Source organism: Cyphellophora europaea (assembly GCF_000365145.1).
Source record: "Cyphellophora europaea CBS 101466 unplaced genomic scaffold supercont1.5, whole genome shotgun sequence".
NCBI classification, from domain to species: Eukaryota; Fungi; Ascomycota; class Eurotiomycetes; order Chaetothyriales; family Cyphellophoraceae; genus Cyphellophora; species Cyphellophora europaea.
The window spans coordinates 334,650-351,631 of NW_008481811.1; the positions used below are offsets into that span (position 1 = coordinate 334,650).

General features: G+C 54.2%; 6 protein-coding genes across 6 annotated transcripts; 3 read left to right on the forward strand and 3 right to left on the reverse strand.

Moving 5' to 3' along the window:
* Nucleotides 1-2,419: 2,419 nt before the first annotated feature.
* Nucleotides 2,420-4,266, forward strand: HMPREF1541_05403 (uncharacterized protein; the record flags this gene model as incomplete). Its single annotated transcript, XM_008719743.1, has 3 exons — nucleotides 2,420-3,107; nucleotides 3,167-3,481; nucleotides 3,635-4,266. 3 exons carry the CDS (start codon nucleotides 2,420-2,422, stop codon nucleotides 4,264-4,266), a joined length of 1,635 nt encoding a protein of 544 aa, XP_008717965.1.
* A 602-nt stretch (nucleotides 4,267-4,868) lies between these two features.
* Nucleotides 4,869-7,442, reverse strand: HMPREF1541_05404 (uncharacterized protein; the record flags this gene model as incomplete). The annotated part of the gene is made up of 1 exon (XM_008719744.1): nucleotides 4,869-7,442. One exon carries the CDS (start codon nucleotides 7,440-7,442, stop codon nucleotides 4,869-4,871), a length of 2,574 nt encoding a protein of 857 aa, XP_008717966.1.
* A 1,049-nt stretch (nucleotides 7,443-8,491) lies between these two features.
* On the reverse strand, nucleotides 8,492-9,994 carry HMPREF1541_05405 (uncharacterized protein; the record flags this gene model as incomplete). Its single annotated transcript, XM_008719745.1, has 1 exon — nucleotides 8,492-9,994. One exon carries the CDS (start codon nucleotides 9,992-9,994, stop codon nucleotides 8,492-8,494), a length of 1,503 nt encoding a protein of 500 aa, XP_008717967.1.
* Nucleotides 9,995-11,638: 1,644 nt separating this feature from the next.
* Nucleotides 11,639-12,901, reverse strand: HMPREF1541_05406 (uncharacterized protein; the record flags this gene model as incomplete). Its single annotated transcript, XM_008719746.1, has 1 exon — nucleotides 11,639-12,901. The coding sequence occupies one exon, from the start codon at nucleotides 12,899-12,901 to the stop codon at nucleotides 11,639-11,641; it is 1,263 nt and encodes a 420-aa protein (XP_008717968.1).
* A 561-nt stretch (nucleotides 12,902-13,462) lies between these two features.
* On the forward strand, nucleotides 13,463-14,656 carry HMPREF1541_05407 (uncharacterized protein; the record flags this gene model as incomplete). The annotated part of the gene is made up of 1 exon (XM_008719747.1): nucleotides 13,463-14,656. One exon carries the CDS (start codon nucleotides 13,463-13,465, stop codon nucleotides 14,654-14,656), a length of 1,194 nt encoding a protein of 397 aa, XP_008717969.1.
* A 533-nt stretch (nucleotides 14,657-15,189) lies between these two features.
* On the forward strand, nucleotides 15,190-16,842 carry HMPREF1541_05408 (uncharacterized protein; the record flags this gene model as incomplete). The annotated part of the gene is made up of 1 exon (XM_008719748.1): nucleotides 15,190-16,842. The coding sequence occupies one exon, from the start codon at nucleotides 15,190-15,192 to the stop codon at nucleotides 16,840-16,842; it is 1,653 nt and encodes a 550-aa protein (XP_008717970.1).
* Nucleotides 16,843-16,982: the final 140 nt, after the last annotated feature.

The window sequence follows — 16,982 nt, forward strand, 5'->3', positions numbered from 1 at the left end:
CCCCTAAGATACATAGGATGCCTGTGATCCTGGGAGGTAGCGATAGTGTCAGACGACGAACATGTATATACGCAACGGCATTAGATACGCACGCCGACGCCGCTTTGATGCGGGCGAGTAATGTATGTATATGCTATACCCTCCACCACCATGCTTACTTCGAGCCGCAACTACTTGACGCGCGTTAATCGTCGACACATCTACAATTGCAATCCATGGAAGACGCGCGTCGTTTATCACCAGGGGAAGTACGGTTTTCTGTATATACAGGCGCATTCATATGTTTCCATTTGCTTCTTTTCATCACGCCAATCCCACCGCCACAGACAGGTTGCCCGACACCAATTGTGCTTTTCGTGGATTCGCCTTGTCCCGAAGAATCAACTGCGTACATACAGCCTCAGTCAAGAGAACGAACTTTCGAATGATTATCTTGATGAGCCATGCACTACGTCTCACAGCGCCGAGCATCCGTCAGGCAAAGATGTCAACGCTACCCTTGAAGCCGCCCTTGAGGAACTCTCTGATCAGACGCATGACGGGGACGACGACAATCTCGAGAAAGATTCAGGCGAAAGTCACGTGGCCGGTCTATGGGACCAAAACATCGAGGAAGAAGCAGACGACTACTGTGCGGCGTACGCAGTGGAGGCATCCGGAAGATCGAGGTGGTCTGCGTACGACGTTTCCAGGTGGCTGGATCGCTTCCCAATCCCTGCGCTAAGCGCCTACATTACCTCGCGTTGCATTACTTCAATGGTGCGGCTCCCTCGGGCCATCCAAATCCGAGCTGTCAAATAGGATAGTCTTGCTTAACAGCGCATGAAATCACCCTAGGGCGGGATTAACCTTGATTGTAACAGTAGCTCACAGGAGAACATCCCATGTTATCAATGACGCCGGCAACTACGGCGCGTAGAGATATCCACCGATCTCTGCGACGTGGACTTTGTCCTCCGGCCGCTCGCCCTGCAGCCACCTGTACTCTTCCTGCCATGAGATCAGATCAGTCGGCACTCACGCAAGCTTTCGCTGTTGGGGGGGGGGGGGGGGGGCCCGGCATAGGAAGTTCTCAGGGGAGAATAATGAAGGCCATGCTCGTCCCGGCCTCATAGGCTGTGGGCGCGGGCAAAAGGCCCACGAAACAACAATTGTCTACTAGACAAGGAAAACAGCAGGACTGCCATGGGACTGATCCTTCCACAGACTCAACAACACCACTCAGTGACTCACCTGCGTCGGCTTCCTCGGCGCCTTGATGTAAAGCCTCCCGTTAAACAACTGTAAATTCCACCGGCAGGTCAGAAAAGTCAGTAGTCAAGCACAGTAATCTCAACACTCCTGAAAACCCTCAAAAAAAAAAACCCCTCCCTCACCTCACATTCAAGGCTGTGATGGTTGAAACGTACAGTAGCGCGCCCCTTCCCAAAGCCAAAGGCCGAATTGAGCCAGTGGTCCAGCCGCTGGGGCTGCACGTAGCCGCTGTCGGGGTACGAGTACTCGATGCCCGCGGCGGGCCAGTCGAGGCGGCGGATGTTGCTGGGCCAGATTGTCTCCGGCTCGGACATGCGGGCGTCCATGAATGCTAGTGATGGGTGTTGTTGCTTTGGGGGTGTTTGCGTCGACGCCGGTGGGGGGGTCTTCCGATGCTTAAAGAAAGGTGGGACGAGAGGCGGGCAAGTGGTTTAGGATGACGAAAAGGAAGAGACTACTGTGCCTTTGCTTTTAGTTGGGTTAACATACCTGACAAGGCTGAGTATCGGGGATGGGCCGCGAGGGCTTAAATAGCCCCGCGGAACGCCTCTGGAGCCTGATGATGTGGCAGCGGGAGTCGACAGTCTTGGACTGACGCACAGCCTGATGACCGCGAGGTAGATTAGGCAGTCATGCAAGCTCGCCAAGCAGCAACTTGGTTCGCGGAGGGAGAGGTGGTTCGCAGTGCATGCATGGATGGCAACGACAGGGGGGGCGGGCTTCCTTGGCATGAAGATGTGTAGCCAATGGCCGCCCAGACACGAAGTAGCGGGGAAGGCCCGAAGCTTGTCGAGCTTGTCTCGCTAGCGGCACCGACGTCGGGGCTCTAGCGAGGCTACAAGCCAAACCATTGGCCACCGCCCACCTTTATGCTTCCAGTCTCGGCGGGCCTGGACATCAACGATGCAACATCTCACGTGCGAGGGGCCGAAACCCTGCCTAGGTAGCTTTCTCACTCTTGGATTCCCAGACAGCTTGGATGTTGACTACGGTTCTGCTAGACGCGGTATACTAACTGTTGCATACTGTCAGGCGTTGCCAGTCCTCTCGCGTGTTATAGAATTTCCAAGCAGGTAGAGCGCCGAGCTAACTCATCTCCGCCCGGCTGTCTTCTTCAATCACACCGTTCGGCGTCCCAGAGCGCGGCGAATCGCCACCTCCAAACATGTCTCGCAGAACTTCTCTCACGGCGCAGCAAGCCGGGTATGCCTCGGAGCTCCCAAAGCGGCTGGGCATGATGAGCGTGCTGGGCCTGTCCTTCGCCATCATGGCCGTTCCCTACGGCCTCTCGACCACCTTCTACGTCACCTTCGCCAACGGCCAGTCGGTGACCATCATATGGGGCTGGATCTTGGTTTCTCTCATCTCGCTGTGCATAGCGGCCTCCCTGGCCGAAATCTGCGCCGTCTACCCAACCTCGGGCGGCGTGTACCATTGGTCCGCCATCCTCAGTACGCGCAAGTACGCTCCCGTCGTCAGCTTCATCGATGGCTGGATGACGCTGGTTGGCAATTGGACCGTCACCCTATCCATCAACTTTGGCGGCGCGCAATTGATACTGAGCGCCATCTCTATCTTCAACGATAGCTACACGCCGAACCAGTGGCAGACGGTGCTTTGCTTCTGGGCTGTGACCATTTTCTGCGCGCTGGTCAATATCTTTGGCTCAAGATATTTGGATCTCATCAACAAGGCTTGCATCTACTGGACCGGCGCCAGCATCGTCATCATCCTCATCACACTACTCGTCACCTGCAAGGATCGTCGCTCGGCCGAGTTCGCCTTCACACACTATGATGCCTCTACCAGTGGATGGCCAAGTGGCTGGTCGTTCTTCGTCGGCCTTCTGCAGCGTAAAGTGCCCCTCTTATCTGTTCACCAAGGCCTCCATCCCCAACTAACAATGTTACAGCCGCTTACGTCCTAACCGGCTACGGCATGGTGGCCGCCATGTGCGAAGAAGTGCAGAACCCGGCCCACGAAGTCCCCAAAGCGATGGTCCTCTCCGTCGCCGCGGCCGGTCTGACCGGCATCATCTACCTGCTGCCCATCCTATTCGTGCTCCCCGACATCGAGCTGCTTCTGTCGGTCCCTCAGCCCATCGGCCTACTGTTCAAGACGGTGACCGGCTCCAACGCTGGCGGGTTTTGTCTTCTCCTCCTCATCCTCGGCATTTGGGTCTTTGCTGGTGTGGGCGCCTTGACTGCCGCTTCACGCTGTACATGGGGTAAGTTTAACGTTCCGAGTGTAAAATAATCAACCCTGGCCCAGCGCCCACAAAAAACCCCCCTCCTCGATTTTTACCTCTACCCTCTAATAAAGCAATCAACCCACCGCCCACGTTACTCCGCCATTCAGCTAACACATCACCCATCACCAGCCTTCGCCCGCGACGGCGCCATCCCAGGCTACACGCTCTGGCGGCGGGTAAACCACCGTGTCGACGTGCCCGTCAACGCCGTCCTCCTCTCCTCCCTCGTCAACATGGCCCTGGGCTGCATCTACTTCGGCTCCTCGGCCGCCTTCAACTCCTTCACGGGTGTCGCCACCATCTGCCTCTCCACCTCCTACTGCGTTCCCATTCTGGTTTCTCTGGTGCGCAAGCGCCACTTGGTCCGCAACTCCCCCTTTCCGTTGGGGAACATGCTCGGCCCGCTCATCAACGGGGTGACGCTCGTCTGGATCTGTTTCGCCGTCGTTATTTTCTGCATGCCCGTCACGCTGCCGGTGAGCGCGAGCTCGATGAATTACGCGAGTGTCGTGTTCTGTAGCTTTGCGGCTGTGAGTGCCGTGTGGTATTTTGCGTATGCGCGCCATCATTTCAAGGGGCCGGGGAGTTTGGATGGGGAGGAAGTTTTTGGCGGCGAGGCGGGAACTACTGTGGAAGGGGAGGGAAGAGGGGAGAAGGGGTTGCAGGAGCATGGTGTTGTGGGGGTGGGGGTGGGTAAAGAGGATGGGCGGTTGAACGAGGAGGGGGTGCCGGTGTCGAGAGAGGTGGGTAAGTTGGATTGAGGTAGGGCTCGGCGACTCGTGCTGCTGCAGTATGCGCGTCGCGCACGCAAGAGCTGTGAAATACGGATATACAACCAAATATCGGAGAGTCGAGTTGTGTACAAGCTTGCATGGTGCTAGTGCTGGCTGAGGGAAGTTATGCATGATAGAAAACAGCTTGCCTGCGCCGGCCGCATTTCACAAACTTGCTACCTATATTGACGCAAGCTCCGACAAGATCACGGGACGAAGCGTGGCCGGCAATGCCCGGACCCATGGAGGCGTACTCCATAACTAGTGTCGAAGCACAACTCCCCGCTCGCCTTCGGCGTGGAACTATCGCCGCATAAGCTGGGGCTTGTCTCTGCTTCACAAGACCTCTGGAGTCATCGAGAGTGTTTTGAGGGTAACATTGAATATCTATCACACGTACCTGATATGGTTGGTACAGTTCTATACACGTTGCTCATGATATAAGTAGGGCCGAGGAGCGCCAAGCCAAGGCAAGCGACCCCTTTCTCACAGCCTTGCCGCGGCTTCTGCTTGCTGAATTTTTATACCAAACGCCAACGCTTTTCCTTAGGTTCATCGGAAATGATAGTGTGGACTCAGCGGCCTGAATTTTATCGCTGCGTCTCTTCGGATCGACGGTATCCATTGATTTCAGATTCTGTCTGGCCATGACCGTTCGCCTGGAATCCATCCCAGGCACCTGGACCACGAACCGCTACCATCTCAAGTGGATCTGCAGCTCCATCACCACCACTGGCAGTCTGAGAAATGTGCGACTGAGTTCCGTCAGGAGCTGTGACGGTGGCGGCAAATCGTTGTTCCATTGATTGTTGGACAAGTCGCGGTGGCGTCTGTGGCGTCGGTCGTGCGCTATCCGTCAGCAAGGAGGAGGCGTAATGACTACCGGTGGTGTGCAAGTTTGCGGCATCAAAATCCGTAATATGGGATCTCTGTAGTTGCGCATTGGATATGGTGTTCCGTCGAATATGCCTGCGTACAGGTACTGGCCCATGGTTGTACTCCTCCCCACCAAGCACGCTTCCTCCTCGGAGGTCAGTCACACGCTCGGCTTTGGGCGTTGTTCCGAGTGGTTTCGAATAGTCGGCGCCTGCGTCGATATCTGCCTGGGCTTGCGTTTGCAGACGCTTGAGGTAATCCACAATCTCGGGAGCTTTGGGTCGGATCTTTGATGGGATATTAAACATCCGATTGAGAATACGCACCAGATCAGCGAAGACACCCCAGTGTTCACAGTGTTGCTGCAGTAGGTTAAGATACTCCCTGACAACGGGCTTGAGCTCGATCATGGCATGACCCTCTTCGTCGTAGTAGGAGTACCAAAAGGTTGCGCTGCTGGTTGTTTGGCTTTCACCGCCCTTAGCGCCCCTATTTTTGGTTCTCTTCCATTCAAAGGACTCGTCGCTCTCATCCAATACTGCAAGGTTGAATGCCCACAAAAGTGCCTCAAGGAAAATGCAAGCGAGCGACCAGATATCGGACGGCCGCGATGACGTGGCGTTCAGCTCATAATCTGGCGATCGGTAAACTGAGTCGCCACGAATGGCACCGGTCCCGCCGCTGTTGTATTCATTGGCCCCAGAACCAGAATAGGCGGCTCGGGTCAAGCGAGCTGTGCCAAAATCGCTTATTTTCCAAACCTCTTTCCCGCGATCATCCTTGAAACGAAGTATATTGGCTGGCTTAAGGTCATGATGGTACCCTGTCCAAGGTGGATTAATCTTTGGTTTTGGGAGATGGTCAGGAGCAGGAGATTCGTTCGACTCTTTCAGTCTGGTTGACCTGTGTATGTGCTGTACTCCCTTGGCAACGCCACGAAGTAATGCTAACAAAGTCACCGCAGACGAATTGCTCATGGGAGATCTCGCACTCGAAAGGAGTTCTTTGAGGCTTCCCTCTGCCAAGTCGAAAAGCATGTACAGTCTCCTCTTGTGTGTCCAGATCGCACGGTAGAGAACCAGGTACTGGCTTGATTTTGAAGCCTTGATCAGTTTGCGGAACACCTGTTCCTCATGCTCAAGAGCTTCTTCGCTCACCTCAAGGTCGCGCTTGGAAACTTTGAGTGCGTAGCATTTAGACTGATCGGCGTCAAACCTGTGATGTCCGGGCTCGATACGGACACGATAGACGCGGCCGTAGTTCCCTTTGCCCACAAGTGCTGGCTTACCATCTTGCACGACATGCGTAATGGGAACAATGGTGTCGAAATCCAGGTCTATCCGCATGGGTTGTTCCATCTGGCTGACTGAGGTGAACTCGTGAGCGTTAAACTTGAATTGTTGTTCCAGCATCCTATCTAGCTCGAATTGTGGACAATCATGTGGTAGGTCGTCAACATTCAAGAAACGATGGACCAGGGGGGTGTTTTCAAAGCCTCTTTGCTTCGCCCGTTCAAGAATATAGTGAAGGAAGGATAACTTTATATCCGTGACGTAAACAAATAGTGCTAGTAAGCGAACGCCATTCAAGTAGATGTCGCGGGCGAATTCCAACTCATTCTGCCACAATGCATCTCGAGTACCGAACATGGAGGGGTTGATGCTTTCATCATTGGAGACCAGCTGGCGAATTCTCTGCTCGTTGAAGACAGTATCCAGGACTCTCCTGGGAATGTACTGCTGACGTCCTTGCACATCGTCCTGGGTCCTGACCAGTGATGCATTTAGCACTCCACGGATCTTATTCCGTGGATTGTCGGTGTCGGAATCCAGCCCATGTAGTATGCCGTGAGTCCAGCGGGTCTCGAGGATGAAGGATTCTTGCCCACGGGTTTCCTTCTTCCGTACCAGCGCCTTCGCGATCATGGTTTGCACTTCCCCTGACCAGTCTGCTTTGTCGTCCAGTGGGCGAACGTCAACTTCTGGCTTATCGGGCTTATCGAGCAATATGTGAGCGCTGCCATACTGAAGATAAAGCTTTGAGCCTGCAGGTACATGGTGCCGCTCCAAGAGGGTTTCTGCCAGTGTAGTTAATCTGCCGAAGCTCGACTCATCCTGCCACAACACAGTTTCGGGCTTGCTGCGTTGCATTGGATGTGGATGCAGACAAGCAACGACGTTGCAGTCAATGGCGTTACTGAATACCAGACCTTCCTTGGACGCACTCGCGGTGTCGGCATTAGCCACAGGGGTACCGATCTCGTTTGATAGTTGCAGATCCGGATTCATCTTCTGACGCTCATGAACGCGGCTGTGTGACATTTGTTGTGTGTCATCGCCGTTCAAGCTTTTGGTAGGTGAGGCCGCCACTGCGGCCCCAGTGCCGCGAGATGGAATAGTTGACTCATGTGATACTCTCTGCTGGTCTGATATGCTCTCAGACGAGGGGGAATTCCGAGATGGACTCCTTGAAGACAATGGTAGGAGTGATGACGGTATAAAACGCGTAAGGCGGCCTCGCTTTCGAGGCCTTTCGGAAGAGTTCGTTGTCATAGTGTCTGGGTGGAGAGGTTGGTCAAGATCAGATTGGTACACGAATTGACTTTGTTGGCAAGGTTGCCGCTATCGCTGCGGCTGTCTGGGGCACTCAAGCGAAGACAGCCGCTACAGAGCAAGGTGAAATCCAGAAGATGATATACAGTGGGGAAGCTGTAGCCTTGTGAGAAAAAGAGATTTTGTCGTCGCTGGAAACAATGCTCTAAGGTGGCAGTGAAAATCATTGCTGATGCAGGACTTATGAGACAAAATCTGCCCGGGAGTGGAAGCAGCCAAAAGTTCCCTAGAACCAAAGATTCTGGTGGTGATTTTGGTGTTGAGCCTCATGAGGTCGGCGTGTCACTGTCGCTGCGTCGCCTAACACGAGGCAAATTGGAGGCTGGCTTTGGCAGGCGCTCACTAGCGCGACGAGGCTTGCATAAAGTCGTCCAACAGGCGAACACTCGACTGAGAGCCCTGCCGCACTACTGCAGCCTTAAGCACGGTGGATTGGGCTGGTACTCCAGCTGAAAGATCCGTGGAGCCGTTCTAGCCGGTGATGACTACACCGTAGTTCGCATTCTCTTCTTACCTGATGCCGTAGGTTGGCTGGGTATTGAGACCTCGATTGATAGGCAACAGACGAGCACGTGGCACCCGCTCTGCCTGCACTCACAGGTCCGCTTGAATCTGCGAAATGGCGGTCTATGCTGCTACTGAACTCCCGTTCGGCTGCGCTCACAGCGCCGTGGTGGGTACTATCCACTGCGTGGCAAACTGTATGGCACGCTGAAGGAGCTGACCTATTCCATATGGTCTGACATTGATTGCTTGATCAACCATCGTGGCCACCAACTTGGGTAGTCCTCGTGGGCTTTGATGTTCGACCACACCCACCAGACATAGAATGTCAGCAGCGTCAGAGGTAGCGACGTGACTAGAAGTAACCACCAGTCATTAGTGATATAGATGTGATCAGCCGTTGTTCCGACGAAAGATGTCGAGAAAAAGTTCGACACTACCGTCAATGGCAGATATGTCAACGTCAAAATGGTCAGGACAGTGATCTTGGCCGAGTCCTGCGTACTTCTTTCGGCCAATTTCCGCATATTCTCACTCTCGATGTGTGATTGCTTACCCAGTTGTTGCAATATATGAGCACTGTTCAGCTCCAGGAAAGTCGACACAAGGTTGGTCACGTTACGTAGCCGCGCCTGCAGCTGCTCGATACGCATAATGTTTCGTTCAAGGTCGCGGCTGCTATCGTGGAAGGCTTGCCCAAGTCGTTGCATTTCGTTCACCTGCTTAGATCCCATATACTGCAAGCCTTGCTCACAGATATGGGCCAGAGATGTCACATCTGACAGCATGGATTGGAGTGCAAGTCGAGCAGAAGCAAGCTTGATATCGAGTGCAGTGAGGGCCTGCCTCTCGCCCGCACGCATCATAGGCACTGGGCCAGTATCATCAGGGGTGGCACCTAGGCTGTTGGACTCGTGTGTGTCGACTTCTTGCGCAAGGGCAACAGCATACGGCCTCCAATTACTTGTTGCGTACTCATACCAGGAGTAGATAACTCGGAATGGTAAGAGACGTGCTGGATCTTGGACTTTGCTCCAGATATCTTCCGAGCGCCTCACGGAGGGATCTGCGAGTGCGACGAGGACCCAATTTGTCTGCCCTCTGGTCGGTTCAAAGCAGCAAAAGAACGCTGACTGTCTGAGTGACCATTTCGCACTTGGTAGGAACGCTCCTCGGCGCCGGTTCGGTTCCACGAGACGAATGCAGCCCATCAGATGCCACCGAGTCTCGATAGCCCCAGCCTCACCAAAGACGCGACACACCACTGGCGGCGGTGAGATCTCAACTTCATGCTCTTTCTCCCCCATGTGGAGCAGGAAATCCCAAAACTGCGTTGGAACATGAGCTGATGAGCATAGGGTGGCGAACATGTCGTGAGAGACGGTCATCGGGAGATTGGAGTTCGCCTTGCGAATGAGGAATACTTTCAGTCCTTCTGATAACGCGGTGTATCGGTGAAAGACGGCCTCTTGAACGATGCTGTCGATATTCCTGAGAGCAGCTTCACAGTACATCGTCTGGTGCTCGTCTCGCTCGCCCGCCACGTAATTTTCTCCGAGAAGGTCGGCCAGAGCATTTCTCTTGACCAGCAGCGTCACCTCCGAAGACTCATCGTCGTTCGAGACGAAGAGCGAGCTCAGATTGTGTTCAAGCACACGCCTTGTCGCCTCATTCGGCCTAACATACAGCTCGCTGACCCCATCGAGCTCCTTCAATAGCGTCATCAAGGAGGCTCAAGCACGTGCCGCGTATGTTGAAAGCTCAGGTATGAGATCGATAGAGAATGTACGAGATGAGACATTATGCAAGGATTCGAATCAGGCTGGACTCGCAGATTGTGTTGATGGGAACAGATACGAGGGGATTTGGGCAGATGCAGGCGAAGCGAGAATAAGCCACGGGCTAGGCACGACCAAATACGCGCCGTGGCGCCTGCCGTGGCGCCTGCCGTGCCAGCACTGCGCCACCTTCCGCCTTGGCCTCGCCTCAAATCCCCCCCTTGGCATGCGCACTCCGCGAGCAGCTGGACATCTCACAGACCTGGCTCTTCCCCATGCAAGGGCCACAGAAGGACAAAACTTAGCCAGTTGGGTCGCCGTCGACATACTGGGCGGTACTGGGACTCGTGGCCCCGTATTTCACCAGCCTGGGGGCTAGGGAATCTGGCATTTCTCCAAAGTACATCATATTCTCTTGAGTACATATAGCCTCAACACTCGCTAACGCAGGTCATATCCCTCAACTCCACTCTAACACTTATACAAACTTACCGGAACGACGCAAACACTTGACTGAACTACGGCTGCACATCGTCTAGTTACCTGTCGGCCCACCATGTCCACAGCATCCAACTGTTTCACGGACAGCCTTGCCCTGAAGGACTTCTGCTTCAACGACCGCTTTATCAACGAGGAGAAGCTGAAACCGCGGCTTCAGCAGATTTTCCGCGACCACCGGCCCGGAGGCTGGAGTGTGTCGAGAGAGTGCGGACAATATGTCATCACACAGGCACCCTTTGACCTCGGAGATAAACATATGGACACATTGCGCGCACCATGAGCTCGATACTCATATATTTTGTTGGTGGAATGATGACTTATTAGCATCAAATCGTCACACTGGTCTTCGATGGTTGTGAGGCATTCGGAATCTCGCGCTGGGACGAGACCGCCAGAATCCGGATCTTGCGGCCCAAATCCCCTGTTTCATTTTCAGTCAACAAATCGCCACTTCAAACAATCCAATGCTTGCTTTTTCCCTCTCATAGGGTGCATCGTTTGTGCAAGAATAGCCAGCGTGGCGGAGCTGGCAGAGCCAGTAGCCAATGAAGGAGGACTTGTGCCTTGTTTGATGTTCATGACATCTAGCTTACCGTATGAGCTGGGAAAACGATTGACCTACTAGTCGATATACGTTTCAAATAATAATACTAAAAGACCCACGTATCTGCTGGATGAGTGCTTCCATTCGAACCATCGAACCACCATTCCACGTTTGACCTGCTATTCACCATGTCTGCTCAACGTGACTCCACATCCTCCAATGTAAAGCGCCTTCGAACGCCTCTCGTACTTTCAAGAGTCCTTTGAGCTGCATTACCACACTCGACTACCGAATCAGTCCTAAATACACGAGACCAAGGTTCATAGCAGGCTCTACGAGGATGTTTGCACATCTCATGGCTTTGAGAGGCGCTCATTAGCGACCGCAGATTATAGTACGACTTCACCCAGAAGATGCAACCGAGTATCAGGTTTTGTGAACGAGAGACAATCGTCTCATTGCGTGAACTTGACCTCCAGGGCTGTGCCACGCCACGCAGTCTCTGATATCTATCCTACCTACCCGAGAAGACAAGTTCTGCAGACTCAATCAAAGGTAATCTTCTTGCCCGCAAAAGCCGGTGGCGCAGCCGACTGCATCTTCCGCTGCTTGGCCGCCTCCCACGACGGGTGCAGCGGGCCACTATCATCCCTCTTCGGTTTCGTTTGTGTTTTCGCCTGCATGGATATACTGCTAGTCTTGTCCCTCGCCGGGTTGCCGTGCAGCGGCTTCCCGAGCTTGCTCCTCCTCTTGCCATCCGAGCCAGGTCCGACCGCACCTTTCCGCTTGTCCCAGCCCGCGTCTCTGGTACTGCTCTTGTCCGTTTTCTGCAGATGTTTGGCGTTGGTGCCGTACTTCAGTTCGGCGAGCTGCTGGCGGGCGCGCTGGCCTCGGCGGTTCTTGCGGTCTTTGGCCTGGGCTGGGCCTCGGGTTTCAGCGTCATCTTCGGAGGAGTCGGACCCTGAGTAGTAGCCGCCCATGCTGAGGGATGGTAAGAACGCGGTTTGTGCTGTCATTGGCGGTGGAGAGACTGATGGTCTTGCTGCCCGGCGCTTCGCTGTTCTGGCGCTGGTTCGTGGTTGTCGGTCATCCTCATCGCTTTCTTCGGAAGAGAACGACATTGATGCTCCACTTGGGACCGATCGGTCCTGGTGTCGCTCGAGACCATCGTCTGATCCGCTGATATCATCGTCCGATGCAACAAGTGGTCTGTCATCAGCGCTTTGCTCCTCATCCTCTGTGATATCCATAGGATCTAGCTCAGGGACCGCGGTATTGGAGGACTTTACGTCTGCGTCGGTTGAAGGCGCCTTGGCTTTCGATTTACCATCTGCGGGGTTCTGTAGGCCCAAAACCTCGTAAGCGTCCGCCATGATTTTGCTGACTGCAACTTTGACAGGCTGCGAGTTGAAGAGCCGGCCAATCACAACTCCTTCAACAGCCGTCACTGTATCTAACTTTGGCTGTTGGCCATATACAACCACGAAAGCAGCTGACTCGCGTATCCGCTTGGACTTCATGTAGGTCTTGACCATATGATTCTTGGCGATGTTGCTGAGATCGAGTTGCTTCAGCACAATGAGCTCTTCCCGCCGTTGCAGCAAAGTCTTCGGATCTTTGTTGGCATTCTTCTGCCTACGGCCCATCTTTTGCCGCTCGAAGCCGCGCGCGAGTCTGAGTGCTGAGACCAGGCTCTTTTGACTTTGCTCGACTAGACCCCGGAATCTGGCCAGCTGCTGCGCACCTAATTGGGACGTAGCCCGGGTCGAGAGTCCGTCGTTGGCATCATCTCGCTTTCTCTTTGGCATGATTCTGCACTTCTCTCACTCATGTAAATGTCGTGTCGCAAATGAGCCCGAGATAGCCGATTGAGCAAGGTTGAAGTCGATGCAAGCGAGGCAAGTTTGATGATAAAAAAAGCTTGGCACATCTACATGTCTTGGCGTGTCGGAGCTTTTCGACGGAAGCTCGAATTCGTGACGATCTACACGGCACTACGACGACCTCAACTGCTCTGGATGACGACTTCGACTAGAGCAGCAGCCGGCCTTGTTCCCATGGAGCATGACGCCCGCCAGCCCAGTGCTGGCGCCTAAGCCCGTTGCATCGCCCTTTTCGAACTGACCAATCACACCACCCGACGCGGTCGCCGACGCGCGAACTGCAGCCTTGGCGAAAGGAGGCTGACTTCAGCTCATTTGCACCCCTGCTGTCCTTTTCTTTCTGCAGTGGTTGCCTGACGAGGTTGTAAAAACCTCCAGCTGCCGCCTTGTCCGACATAATCTTCTTTCATCATTTGTCACCTCTCAACAGCTGTATCAATCTCTCTACGACTGCAATCTGCTCGACCCCCATCTCTGTGACGCGACATGGCTCCCCCGGACTCCAAATCGCTTGTCGTTCCTATTGCGCTTCAGATCGCCCTTGCCGTGCTCGGTTTTTGGACACTCTGGGGCTTCCCATACAACAATGGCCTTCTCAAACACCTTGGAGCCCAGACTGAGCCAGGTGCTTCGATTCCCGGGCCCGCGCTGGCGCCTATGAAGCAAACCTACACCGGCATTGGACCTGTCGACCGGCAGCTCACAGTATTGGTTTCATTTTTCTACACTGCCATTGATGGCAATCGTGGCGACATCTCAGTGGCCTTCCTCTCCCTCGGCTCCCATGTTATCGGCGCATGGGTCCTCATCACCTTGGAAGGCCTGCGTGCTGGAAATAAGGGCAAGCTCTTCCTCGTCTCCACTACTGCTCTTGGCCTGGCAGTAGCCATAGTCGGCTTTGCTGTAGTAGCGCCATTGTATTTCGCCTACCAACTCTACTCTTCTCCTACCGTGACCATTCCGGCGGGCCACGATCTGCTCCCTGCGGATCCTCTCTCAGTTGCGCTCATCCCAGTCGGCATCATGATCGGTTTTGGCCTCCCATCATTGATCATGACTTTCCCTGCACCGAGCATTTTGTCATATGACACCAAACAACTCTGGACTGGCATTCAGCAAGGCTGGACGTTTTGGATCTGCCTGGCAACAATTGCCGTGACTATTGGCATCTCGGCTCTCAATCCTCAGTCGCAAGTAGCCTCCACAGAGGCCACTCAGATCAAGACGACTAAGTATCTCCGCCGCGCTTACATGTTTGCTTTGGCCTCCACGGCCTCGGCTCACCTTCTACCGCTCCTGATTTGCTCGCTTGCAACTGTTTTCCCGGCGCTCTTTGCTGCCCCCTACAGTGCACAACTTCAGCTAAGCAATGTGTTCTCTCTGGCCAACCCCGTCGGTGACCTCAAAGCCGCCACCCTGGCAGATGGCGCGTTGTGGTTCCTGCAATGGGACACCTTTGTGGGGGTCGTGTCTGTCCTGCTTTGGGGTGTGACATTGCGTTTCGCTGGAACCCAGGAAGAGACTACGTCCGGCGAATGGGTAGCTGCACTGTTGAAGATTCTGGCTATCACTCTGGCTGTCGGTCCAACGGCCATGGCTGTGATATCAATCTGGGCACGAGACGAGTTGACGTTGAAGCAAGACAAGACTGCGGCCGTCAAGGGGAACAAGACACTTTAAGCCTTCGGCCTGCATATGAATCTGTCAGCCTCACAGGGCGTTCCATCCTGGCTCGTCCAGATCGGGACAGCATTACCTAGCTGTAATACGCAATGCCATTATCCAGCTTTGTGGATGCAACTGGCCACATAACGAGTGTGTCCCGCCTTAGTCAGCCAGCGATCCATTTTCGACTTTGATGTCAGCAAGACCTCTCTTCTGGTTTACCTTAAGCCAGGGAGGTCCCAGGCTTCCAGGTCCACCATTTCGACCTTCAATAGCTGCATAATGTTTCTCCCCCGCCTAGCACGATTTAATCATACGAACTTTAAAACATAACCTTCACTCCGCACCTCAGATCCCTGCCGTCTTCGACCATCCTAACAGGGCCCGACAATTGCCGTCGGGGACCATTGCAATTCCAGTAGACCCCGACATGCTTTTTATCAAGTCTCTTGGGCCCCGGAGAGGTTGCCATGAGATGAATGTGAAGCTCTACGCTTTGCGGAATTGCCTCTGCCTACGAAACAGCGTACACGCTGATAGCACAAACGATGGCGTCTTCGCAGCCCGAATTGAAATTTGTGTCTATCTCGAGTCCCGGACGTGCTGCCAAGCCTGGCGACGACCATGCTTTGCGTTCTCATGTTAGGAAGATGGTGGCATTCCACAAGTCAACCTATCCTCGACCTGTACAGGTCAAATTCATGCCGGTGGCATCCCCGTCAACAGGTATCCGATCCAACCGCAAGAGAAGGACGGCACCTGCCACTGCCGGGAGCAATTCGACACGACAGCCACGCAGGGCGCCTGGTCGAAAGCCCGTAAGAGAAGAAGTCATTCAACTCGCCCCGGTAGTAGAGTGTAGCCCGCCGGCAACGGTTCCGTCCAAAAGACCTGTGGGTAATCGACGCCACTCGCTCGAGAAATCAGCACCAGTATTCATACATCCTTTCGCGACCCTGGCAGCAACACATGTCGACCTTCCGATCCGACGCCTCGATTCTCTGTTCAAGAGTGAAGCCTTTCGACACGCCGCCGAGCCGCTCTTCGACACCACTCACGTTGATTCTCGAATGAACATGAACACAGCCTTTCCAAACTGCATGACCAACCGAGCTTTCGCGCATGCTCTGGTTTATTCGATTGTACAAGCTTTCAACCTCGGCAAACCCACGGTGGAGCAACTACGATTAAGAGGTCAGACTATCTCTGCTCTTCACGCCTCTCTATCCTCCAGCTCACGCATTCCAACTTCGCCATTGATAGGTACCGTCATGATCTTGCGGGGAACTGCGTACAAATGGGAAGACAGTGCGACCCATGAAGTACATGTGCAAGGCCTCGACCGACTACTTCGGTCATCCGAGTCGCAACTTACGCCGCGCGCACGGTCCGCGCTGTTCTGGCAGGACCTGTTTGCACCCATCTTTGTGTCTGTACCTACCAAGTCTAACAATCATGGCTTAGGGCGCGTTTTTGGGCAGCGGTGCCAGAAACCGCTCCGTCCTGGACTCCCCAGCGGATTCGTCAGACACCGTGATGTCATCCCCCCTTCCTTGATCGACTGCGTTGGAGATATCATCAGGCTGCAGGAGGCGGTTGCTGAATGGGGTCAGGAACCAAGACACGGCAAGCACGTCAGCTTGGACCCTATGCAAGCTGATCTCGAAGCAAGACTGGCCGCGCCAATCAGTCTTGAGGCTGCACTTGGTGCTGTGGCTAACGCTGTTCGTCTAGCGCTGTTCATCCTCACATATACAGCCTATATGGACACATGGGATTTCGCACTGCTACCTGGAAGGCTCGCAGAACAGCTAGTCACACTGTTGGATGCAACTGCGCTTGAAGACGTTATCTCCGGGTCTAGTTCTTCAAGGGCGCTTTGGAAGGGTCGAGACGACCTGCTTTTGTGGCTTCTATTCGTCGGAGCCACAGCAGCCCGGGAGGACGGAGGCGTAGTTGAAGGGTTGGGCAGCCGGTACAAGCGGGCGCTGTCCAGGTACCAGTCAAAAATCTCGACGGACTGGGTGTCTGCGGCCTCCAACTGTCAGGACCATGGCGTGCATTCGGCCGCTTTGACAAACGCCCTGCATGACTTCCTGTACGCGGTAGGTAGTGTGGAGCGCAGACATGGGATCGCGGGGTGGTCCAGTATGGAGATTTCTGTAAGTTCCACGAGATTCCAGGCAACAAGGGGAGTTTGAGGCTTTTGCGGAATGCCAGGCCAGCTTCACTTCGGTCGACTCACGCACAGCTACTGGAAGTCTCAGGCGGCGCAATAGTTGGATGTACAAACATGTGATCAGAACATTTCCATTCCTCCCTCATGCTTATGCTTGTTTAA